General features: G+C 40.4%; 1 protein-coding gene across 2 annotated transcripts; it reads right to left on the bottom strand.

Annotated features, from left to right (window-relative positions):
• Window positions 1-420: 420 nt before the first annotated feature.
• Window positions 421-9769, bottom strand: LOC141906116 (uncharacterized). 2 transcript variants are annotated; one of them, XM_074795326.1, is made up of 10 exons: window positions 9367-9769; window positions 8460-8589; window positions 7771-7871; window positions 7208-7356; window positions 6849-6975; window positions 6341-6516; window positions 5503-5665; window positions 4528-4614; window positions 3162-3293; window positions 421-2907 (listed from the first exon to the last, which is right to left on the bottom strand). In XM_074795326.1, the coding sequence occupies exons 1-10, from the start codon at window positions 9527-9529 to the stop codon at window positions 1055-1057; spliced, it is 3081 nt and encodes a 1026-aa protein (XP_074651427.1). In that variant the 5' UTR covers window positions 9530-9769; the 3' UTR covers window positions 421-1054. The 2 variants fall into 2 exon arrangements, with proteins under 2 accessions (XP_074651427.1, XP_074651428.1); XM_074795327.1 differs by lacking the exon at window positions 4528-4614.
• Window positions 9770-11373: the final 1604 nt, after the last annotated feature.

The following is an 11373-nucleotide window of genomic DNA, read 5'->3' as shown; positions in this document are numbered from 1 at the left end:
GGCCAGGATCCACCAGTAAGATGTCATTACCCTATTCCCTCTGGTTAGAACTGAAGGGTAGTTGAAGGTCAACTTGTGACTTACCACTAGCAATAACTTAGGTAGCTAACTAGAGATAGTGGTAGCCTATATTGTCATTGTTACTGGATCCAATCCCTGTGATAGCGACTGACTGATGGTAAGTAGGACAAGTGTACTGGGCTTGAGCTGCAACTGGCATAGCTGGGACAGTTGCAGAGTGTTCATGATATCCATGCATGGCCGAGCTAAACATCCAAAGGACCCAGCATTTTTACCGACTGACACATCTGGATGAAGTGAAGGGATACCAATAGTTATCCATATATTCTTTAACAAACAGAAAAAGAAACATAAGAAGTAAAAGAGCTGATGAATTAATTAGAAAATAATGTGCTGATTTTATTTTCATCTCAGTTAAAACGATTTTTCTCCTAATGCATATTCTCCAGGAGAATCTATTCAACATCATGATCTCACACATTAGTGACGATTATAAACTAGATTTAAATTCTGGTCGCTTTTAAAACCTTTTCGATAGAAACATTCATTACAGCAGCCGCTATTTACATACATTACATAAATTTCTATTTACACATCGTACACAAATACAACCAATTTTAATTGTATCTTACAGAACACATCAATATACACATTCTATATACAACTCTTTAACCAACAAATTATGAAAGCTTTTGAAGCAATTTCACCTCTATTTACGCGTATACAAAACTGTAAACAATTAGAGAACTCGGTGATCGGGCAGCAAAAACTAAGAATCGAACAGTGGTCCCCGCGATGGCTTTCGAGAAATATGAATTAGGCCAAGCTCGGTGAACTTAAAAAATAATCACATTTTTGGACATTTAAATATTTCATCTATGTCGTAAACTTCATCAATTTCATAATGTGACGAGAACTGAACTAAATGAATGGTTTTCATTAAATATATGTAACTTGATTCGGTGAAAGAAAGATAGATAGAAATCAGTGGGAGTTAAATGCAATTACCATTCAATACGAGTATGAAAGTATATCAGTATCTGGGTCGGTAAAAACCGTACGAGCCCGGGTGCGGCCCGCGACGTCTAGGGCTGTGCTGGTGCCGAGGACGATACATCGGCGGCCTTCCTCCTCGAAAATGATCGAAATGTAGCATCGGTCGTAGCTGCTGCGGCTGGTGCGGCCCGTCGTGACTCTGAAAACTGAAATCATCCTCGTAAAACTGGTCGCGATGATGATCGAGGAGTGGAGCCGGATTGAATCGTTCCATTTCTTTCGTAGTTTGCTGTGAATCAGTTTGATGTTCGTTAATACGACCGGTCTGTAGCTGCTGCTGCTGCTGCTGGTGCTGCTGGTCGCTACCTCCTTCATCCGAATCTAACTCCATAGCCGACTGCGTTACATCTTTATCAGGCGCTCCACCTCCTGCGGCCATACTCGTCACCGGTTCTAATTCCGACGTGGCGACCGCCTGCTGAGAGCTGCTATTAACTAACGAACTATCGGCGGCGCCGGCGTTGTAACTATCCGTTTGACTAACTGACACCAGATTACGTAAACTACTACCGGAAAACGAGCGATAACGACCGCCGCCCGTATTCACCGAAACGATATTCGAAATGTTGTTGCTTTTCTGTTTGAGTTTTTGTATGAATTCGTCTTGTTGTTCTTCGCCGTCGCCGTGGTTTGATTTGTTGGGCATCAGCGGCGGCGGACCAGCCGGACGTAGAACCGGTTTATTCCTCGTACCGCCGATCGTCGGTATCGTCCTCTGTTCGTCGTTTCCATCGTCGTACATCGACGTTTGATGATGATGCTGCTGATGATGATGATGTTGATGATGATGATATGTTCCTCCTCCTCGTCCTCCTCCTGCTGCGAGGTGATTCATCTCGACGACGACGTCGGACGCCGCGTCGAATCCTCCGTTGCTCGATATCGTTTGAATCGATTGCACCGTGTGACGACGATGATCGATTACGGGATAATCCTGACTCTGAGACAGCGCGGGAGGCGGAGGAGGCGGGGGAGGTAAATTAGGAGGCGGCATGAACGGCGGAAGATTCATCATCGGGTTCGAAGCCATCGATTGTTGCTGATGCGGACTCAACATCGCAGTCGACGCAGACGGCGTCATTATCGGAGGAGTGAGTGACATCTGCATCGAAGAGGGCGGAGTCTGTACGAGCGGGGGAGGAGTTACGCCTGATGGAGGTCGTAACATGATCGATGACTGTAGCTGGGGTGGAGGGGGTGGTGGGGGTAACGCGAGACCCATCGGCGCGGGAGGAGGCTGCATCATTTGAGGCAGAACCATCGGTAGATTAAACGGGGGTACGTTATTGATGAGGGGAGCTGGAGGGGGTGGAGGGGGAGGTGGTGGAGGAGATTCTTCATCATCCTGACCAGACGTCGATTTCGCGCCTTCTTTCTGAGCTTTCCAAGCCGTCCAGTTATCGGGTCCTTTCTTCGCGGGCGGCGTTTTCTCTTTGTCGAGTAGAACTTGTTTTTGAACTTGGTCGCGGAGCATCGCGAGATTCTGTAACAACGTCGGATCGGTTTGTTTCGTTTGACTGATCAACTGATCGAGTAATTCCACCGATTTCGAAATCGACGATGAATTCTGCGACGACGACGACGACTGTTGCTGGTCGAACATCTCGTCCTGGGTCGGAGTCGTATCTCCGTCTCCGGTTCCTCCGAACGGCTCGTCTTTAACCGGAGTAGAATCACCGCTGCCGCCATCGGCGTTCATGATTCCAGCCGACAGTCGCGCGTGTTGAATAATCTCGTGAACGCCCGATTTCTTCGGTTTTAAGGCTTCTTTCGGGTTATAAACGGCTGATTGCATCGAAGCTAATCGACTTTCCAAACCATCACCGATTCCTGATATAGAAAACAGATATTGTTTGATTATTACACACGATCTACACAATCTCAACAAACTTCACCGACTTCCTGCTGATTTTTAGCTTTTTTACAGAATTCTCTTGACTATTCCCGACCTTTTTAAAGAAATTAAATTCCCAAACTTTTCTCTGATTTCCAGGTTAGTAAGAGGCCACCCTGTTTACTATATTTTCCATATTATCTATGCCTTAATAAGTCCATGTTCTCTCTTTCTCTCAACCGGTACTTGCCTTTAACGATATTGAAATCTTTCTTTTTAGTTTCGTCTATAGGAGACAGTTGTAGTTCAAACGGCGATCCCTCCGGCGATGGTGCCGATATTTCTGAACTAATCGAATAAGCATCGTCATCAGTTTTGATTTCTGAAAAAATTGAAACGATTCATTTTTCAATCATCACCGAATTATTGGATCATGAGGAGGGGTTGGGGGTAGTCACCATCCCGGTTGACATTAATACTAGTTAACTTTAACCAACTGAAACTTATGAAATATATGCGAAAGAATGTGACCAAGAGTTTCTATCGTAAGTTCATGAATTCTTTTACTCTTACGAGCTTCATATTCATTTGCATAAATACTAGAGTGTTATTATGAGGCTGTCTGTACATAGGCCTATGGCCTTTTTTGATGGTAAATAATGATATGATATGATATTATTTGATACTTTATTAAACGCAATACGTAATAATTCGAAAAGAAATTATAACACAATTCGTGAACTAAAAATCTTAAAAATATAAGTCTATCATATTCTAGGTTTACGACTAAACGACGTTTGTTTCAGGGCTCAAAATTTCTGAACGGTTTCAAATGAATACATCGAAAAAATCAAAAGGGATGGTGACTGTTTCGATACGTCGAGTGCGCAGAATATTAGTTTATATAACGTGTTCAAAGCCGTGGTAACTACTTTGCTTTCGCCTGCAATCAAAATAATAATGATGAATATAAATAATTTTTGGGGATGAAAGATAATTCGATTTTCGTTCGCCAATGAGAGCCCTGAAATTTCACTCGACACAACAGACTGGTTGATCAATCACGAAGGGCGGATCCACAATCGAACGCTGTTTAAAACTCATCGCAGCTTGAATAGAAAAACTGTTTTTTTAGTAAAGTGTATTAGTTTTTTCTTTTCTATTTACGGTACGTTCGTATTAAAAAGAGGGTACAGTAAACCACGCGTAGGTCGAATGTTTTCTGACAGGAAGGTTTTTTCCTAGACTTGAGAAAAATTATCAAGATTTTGAATGAAAACTACGTCTAACAATAGAAACAGAGCTCGACGTTTGTTCCTTGTATCGACTCATCATTCATGAGAGGTTGCTTCTGTAGTCTGACTACTAAAGCAACCTCTCAAAATAAAATCATTGATCTATTTGTTCAGTGTTTAATTTGACTTGAAAAAGAGAAATATAAAACAGGATGAAACATTTTCCCGCGAGCCTTCATCCCACCGACGACGCATGGTTTACTGTATGATAATCTATTCCGATCGCTAGTCCGTACGACCCTGTTTTTAATAAAACGTTTCCGGATCCGCCCTTGCAATCGAAAACGATATTCGAATTGCAAGGATACAAAATGGCAGTACCTTCGGCCGCAATAGTCGGAACACTGGATATAGGACGACAGTGAAGCGAATCGGTTGTGGACGTGTTGGACCCCGGTCCGTAAACAGCTGAAAACCACAACAATATACACGCTATAGTCCAACACACACAGCGTAATTCTATTCAATACCACGAGATAAACATATCAGTGATCACTGAATTCTATTTCATCCTCGCACTATTGGCTTTTCTCCACATTTTTTCACAACAAAAACAGGAACATGAAAATATCAGATGTGGTATCGAATTTTTCATATTTTTGTTTTCCAGCAGACATGCATTTTTCACATCAATCTAATCCCTGAATGAATCTGTTGTCCCTACCCGCACCCATCAGACAATAGCGTTTTGAAGCGTTAAGTCTGAATGATCTAATTTTCAATGTACTGCGACGAAATGTCTGCGAGGGGCCCGGGATAAACTGTCATTTATTCTCGAATAGAGATGCCAATGATCGAGACAGGAGATCTTGTGAAGACCATCAGTTTTTGTAAGAAGGATGGCAAAAGTCTGATTCTGAAGGGGGTGGGTACAGACTGCAGATTGATAGGAGATTGAAAATCAGCACAATCAAAAAAGGTTTTTAAATCATTTGTTGGATTGAAGCCAGTTATACTTGTGTTTTCAGTTAGAATTTGACTAGGGTTAGATAACTAAGTGCCTAATACATGTTATATAACTTTAAATCGCAATAGCCGTGATGGAAAGTCCCAAAATTAGCTAAAGGGTTCATCAAAAATACCGAAATATATTGCCTCCACTGACGATGAAGGGTGATAGCTCATCAGAAATATTTCTATATTTTCAATTAACCTTTTTAGTGGACTTCGGCGATCCACATCACGGTGAATTCTTGGCCGATGCAGAAACCAGTTCGAAAATAATGACGATTGAATATTAACGTTTGCAAAAAGAAATTAGTCAAAACGAGTTCACGAAATTCTAGTCGTACTTACGTTTATACATGCTATCCTGCTGTTCGTCTAATTCCATATCGATGACATCAGTATTACTAGAATCAGTATAAACCGACTGAGGTTTCGGTTCTGGCAGTTTACGTCGCGTTTCGTCTAAATGCTTCCGTTGTCTATTGATCCGCGAACCGAAATTTCTATACGCCTACAACACAAACAAACTATATTTAATCAAAAGAGGATTTTGTCTCACTCACCAATTTACTCAATTAACCTGTATATGTACCCCTGTTTTTAGTCTATATCTCACACCTGACGATGATCTCTAGTGTGAGATCGAAACATCGTGTATTTCATATATTTTAGATTGTTCGAATATTAAATAAATTTCTTGTTTTTAAATGCTTTTAATTTGTAGATTTAAAGTGGGTTTTTATCTTAATAACAACATTTAATATCGAGTCAAATTGAACTAGTACAATACAGCATAGAATCAACATTACAGATAATCTGTTGTATTGTAGATGATGATGAAATAACTAAGTTTATTAACCTATTAGCACTCAAGCCCAAATGTGGCTTTTCCCTTGAATTTTCTGGTAAGAAATAAACAGCGAAATTCCTGGGGTCGGTTGCATAGTCATGGCTTAGACTTAAGACCAGTCTAAGACCAACTTAGTTCTATAGCCAATCTAACAACTTAAGACCAGTCTTAAGATTGAAGACCACTTTTGGTCTTAAGTCATGACTGTGCAACTGGCCCCTGAGCGCTAATGAGTGTCAGAGTTGAAATGAAGGTTTACTACTGAGTATTCCATTTCTTTACCGCTACATCTAGATGACAAATTCACTTATCTTAGAATCTAACCACTGAACTTACATTTGCGACAACTTTAGCTTCTCCGTATTGAGCGTCGTAGTACATCTCACTAGTATCGAGCATTAGTAACAACGATTCCCGATCACCGGCGACCTTCTCTAAATATTTCACGTAATCCTCCAGTTTATTACACGACTCTTCGAACTGACGAGCGAAATCATATCCGTGACTTCGATCTGAAATATCGTATTCATCGAACATTCAATCTGATCTACGCAGAAAGCTTAGATTATCATCAAAAAGTTTCTTACAGATCAGGGAATCATAAATTACCATATTTTCCCTGACCCTTGACCAAAAAATCCCTGGGGCCAGTTTTATTGACTGAAAATAACTTTAACCCGGGCTAACTCTTTCAATTACATTAGCCCGTGGGTTTAAGTCAATTGCAGTCCAACAAGAACAAGACACCGTCAAAAATGCAACGTCAGTTTTCCATGATTTCTGCGCCGGGAAAAACAAATCCCAGATCCGTCAGAACCCTGCATTGAGGTGAATTCATTCATACCTTTCAATCTTTTAACTTCTTCAACTGTGTTGATGTCAAAACGTAATCGAGATGCATTCAATTCTTTCATTTCGGCCTCTTTAATTGTAGCGATGAAATTCACCATCTTTTCAGCCATTTCTTTCGGCTGCAGTCGAAGAAAAGATGATTTTTTTAAATCACAATGAACGTCAGTGTGCCACAGATACTTGTTAGTAATTAAAGCGAGTGACTAAAAATGTATGTTAATTGTGTACATGGAGGTTTGGTTGAATATCAGCTGAATTTCAAATACACACTTAACGGCCCCTACCTGTTATACACCTGATTTTGTGTGCCATTATTTTTTGTAATATCTGCACCGGACTCAAAACAATTACCTGAAAATCTTGTAAAAGTTTAGGATCGATAGTTTTCTTTTTCTTCGGGGGAGGCGCAGCTTCTGGTTCAACTAATGGTATTTCCTCGGGATAATCGGGTTCGATATCAGGTATTGGTTCTGGTTCTGGTTCTGTTGGAATGTCTTGCACTAAAAACAGGTCAAAAGACAACAATTTTACGGATCAGTTGAAAGTTGACTCTAATAAAGATATAATATGTAGGACCCAGTTCCACAGTTCTGGACTTAAGTCACATATTCTTAATTTACTCATTTTCACTCAAGAGTAACAGTAAGTGTGGAACTAGACTTCTCCGTTAAATATGGCTTTTGGACCAGTTTAAAATTCTTTTAAAAAAATCTCATTTCAATTCAATTTCTTCATGAATCAAGAGTGAATCACGTTTGTGAAACTTGACCCAGAAACCGGATCCGAATCAGTTGAATTTTGAAAAGAAATGAAGAGATTTTGATAAACGATCGAGGCAACCTCAACCCGAGAGGGTCGAGCTCCGGAGAACCGGATCAACTGAATCAAATCTTCAATGAACGAAACAAACTTACTTAAAGTTGACTGTAGCTGATCGATAAAATCTGTGTGATAAACATTTCGTTCCGTCCAGATTTTTAATATCCGTTCGATATTTTTACGTATACTTTCATCTCTGCAACGAAAATAAAAATACTGTTTAACCCTTTCATAATCCGCAGTGCGGTGTAAGAATCAGTGATGGATTTTGCTAGTACACCGCACTGCGTCGTATTGATTAAATTAGTAATTACTAATTATCTCTCTTGAAAGATGGCAGCACCTGTCAAACATAGTGAAATATTAGTAACTAACGATACATTGCACCGCGGTGTAGACGCACTATAGTGGTATTCCTGTTATTAAACACACTAGGGTGGAATTTTTCAGAATTTTCAAATTATCTTCAGCACTATAGGGTATTAATTAGCCAGCACTGAAAGGGTTAAGAAATTCAATCATTTCAACGTTTAACTTAAAGACAACGAAGCAATTGGGTTCATTAGAGGAGTATTCATTCAAAAGGAAAAATATTAAAAATGAAAAAGGTTTACAGCGGTAAATGTACCGGACATGATATCACAAGATAGTGCATAGCAATCAGAAAATTCAAGGAGTTTGGTGCAATTTAGGAGATTTAAGGTCCTCGTAAATTAATTAATTCTTCAATTCAGAGGAGTTTTCAAAGGAATCAAGTTGTAACCTAGGTAAGAATGCGACATACCTGACCAATAAAACGGCGTCTTTCAATACGGTTTTAAAAAGCGTTTGAAAAATGACGGCGTTTTTTCGTTTACAATTCTGAACGACGTCGTTACACAAATAAAACAGCGTCAAACGCTGCGCAGGTTTAGCTGAAAATATATTTTACAAAATATCGATTAGATATCTAAAAGAAGGAATCATTGGCCGGAGTCAGATGATCGATCAAAATGTCACCTAACCCCTCCAGCTTCACATCCGTGCCCTTTAAGGAGTGGATATTTTGCAAATTACGAGTAGGGGTTAGGTTTAGGGGCAGAAGTAACGATCTAGTGGTAGAATACTGCACTAGACCATAGTAAGTAGGCAATGGTTTCAAATCCATTAATTTCTCTTCGATGCTTTCTTCGATTTTCAACACCTCAGTTGTCGATCAGCAGATCAGAAAGCGACTAGATTCAGGAATTATACCATTTCAGCAAAACGATCACTTCTTGTTTTCGATCTTTATCCGACTATAGCCAGATTATCAAGAAAATGAAAAAGAATTTCAGAAAAGTCGCGTAATGGGGTACCCGCAGTGCTACTGTGGCAATCGAGGATTCCACGTATGGCAGGCGAGGATCCGCCAGGTGTCGCTAGTAGATAGTTGGTCGTCCACGTTCGATTTCGTCTACATTTCAATTAAACCTAAATTAACTTTTCTCTTAAATGAATGAATCATTTTTGGAAACTTTACCAACATCCGATTAGAAGAATGAAAGTATTGTATACTGGTAGGTGCTGTGATAGTATATGGATTGAGGAGTTCAAAAATCCAGTTCAAATGTCATTGAAAATGAACTAATTTTGACAACGAACGACCTACTGCTTGTTGCGCCATCTGGTGGGATAGCTGGTTTCGCGGGTACCCCATTGGTCATAATTACCGTTTTTCATCACATTCATCCAGAGTACGACCAGTTTACTGGCGTGAGCTTTATAATGAATCATCCACTTCGATAGAGTTTGAATACCTTCCTGGGTCGGGGCTATTGACTGAAACTTCTTCAGCACGACACCGTCTTCCAGGGGTTTTGATTTCGACGACATGACGAGATCGTCGTTTCTCAGTACAGGGAGATATACACCGACAACCAGTCCAAAATGGCCCGGTCGAGAAAGCTATGTTTTCACGGAATTCCTTACGAATTAACGAAACTGGTCGTCAAATATATTGATCAATACATTCTTCGATTATCTCTTTAACAGATTACAGGATTGTTTATGCACATTATCCACGTACGATCGAGTATTCCGCTGAAAAAGCTCGGGAAAATTTGATCTAAAACATTGTCAGGCCGTCCGCCATGTTTATGGGGTAACTGCGACACGCGATAAGCGGAAATAGAGAAGACGAAGAAACTCTCGCGTGCCGCAGTTTACTCGACGGTCATCCTTATTACCGATATGATGTATTTTACCGAGATGAACCGAGATCAACCGAGATGAAATTAAATATAACATATTTATTTATTCCATATCGATTTTAACCATTGAAATCATATCATATCAGTAATAAATGCCTGCTGGGTTCATATTTTACATATTTTGTCGGATATTTTTGGAAAAATAACTTTTAACTTTATCGATCGTCTTTTCTCTCTCTGCCATGGGGACATACTATTAGAAACATCTTTTTTAGTCTTCTTTGCGGGATAATTTTTCACCGACTTATGGCGTTTTTCTCATAGCAAATCCGCAAGAAAAAACTAAAAGAACTAAACGTGAGACATGAAGACTAAGTTAGATGAGTCTCGACAACTTAATTGCGCTGCGGCGCCGCTGTTTTAGAGATGAGTCACGCCGGGGTGAACTCCAGGGACCGCTAGCCCTGGGAGGGTAGCGGAACTACGGGTTTAATCATAGAACTATAACGGAATAATAGTTCTATGGTTTAATCCACAAACGGTCAGGCCCTACCACCAAAATTTATGATAATTTACCGCTTTTTGGTGCAATTTCCAACCAATGAAAATGAAGTCACTGGTGCAAAGTGCTTTCTAGAAAATTGACTTACCTGCACTTTTTTCCGAATTGATGGACAACTGAAAGAGCCTGGCATGACTTGTAGGTGCCCTTTTCTACTTTTGGGATGAATAGAGACGACGATAGGCCATTTTTGTTGTTTTTTTTGTGTTCCAGGATTGGGACAACTGAATGCGCCGTTTTGTTTGTAATTTTCTCCTCTCGTACCCTTTTCTACTTTGAGGATGAAAACAATAAAAAAGGGCACGTGATTTTTGCGACCGGTAGACGTGCCCTACGTTCAACCAGTTTGGGGATAGCTTAACGTCATCCGATATCCTAGCAACTCTGTATAAAAAGATTTCATTTTACTGCCTATTCATCCCCCAAACTTCAACTACGGGTCCCTGGGCCCTGCTTGCAGTGTCCTCAGTAAGCTTATATAACCGTATTACCGACCGTGGACCTGATCGAAGTTGCATGCGTACTGGCCTGCGCTCACCCGAGAGCTGACATTACAACCCCGCCGGAAATAATTACTGTGTGTATTTATAATTTCAATAATAATGGTCATTTTCAGGAATACTTCAAAATGTAAATTATGTCTCAAAGTCATGAGGACTAGTGAGGATTAGATCTGAGCAGTTCCGATTTTTCATTCTCTGTGCGGGATTAAGTGACTTCCGATGTGAGCCGGGAATTATCCCGATGATCAGAATATCATTCTCACATCCCGGCCTTCACCAAGAACCTTAGTGTGACTGTCTGATGTACACTAGGATTGTAGAGCGACGGAGATCATTGTGGAGTTAGCCACACTACAGGACTGGGTGAAATCCGGGCCGTGATCAGAATATCTTCAGTATCTCTCGTGTGTTCAGCGGCGGACCAATCCGGAGTCAACCCAAACCATTTTTACCCGTATTGTA

The sequence above is a fragment of the Tubulanus polymorphus genome, chromosome 5 (assembly GCF_964204645.1).
Source record: "Tubulanus polymorphus chromosome 5, tnTubPoly1.2, whole genome shotgun sequence".
Taxonomy (NCBI): Eukaryota; Metazoa; Nemertea; class Palaeonemertea; order Tubulaniformes; family Tubulanidae; genus Tubulanus; species Tubulanus polymorphus.
This window is presented reverse-complemented; position numbering and strand designations above follow the sequence as displayed.

Coding starts and splice junctions, on each gene's coding strand:
- LOC141906116 (XM_074795326.1), bottom strand. CDS start 9,529: ATGTCGTCGAAATCAAAACCCCTGGAAGACGGTGTCGTGCTGAAGAAG. Junction 6,517..6,848: donor AGAAGTTAAAAGATTGAAAG/GTATGAATGAAT, acceptor ACGATATTTCAG/ATCGAAGTCACGGATATGAT. Junction 2,908..3,161: donor AGATTTCAATATCGTTAAAG/GCAAGTACCGGT, acceptor TTTCTATATCAG/GAATCGGTGATGGTTTGGAA.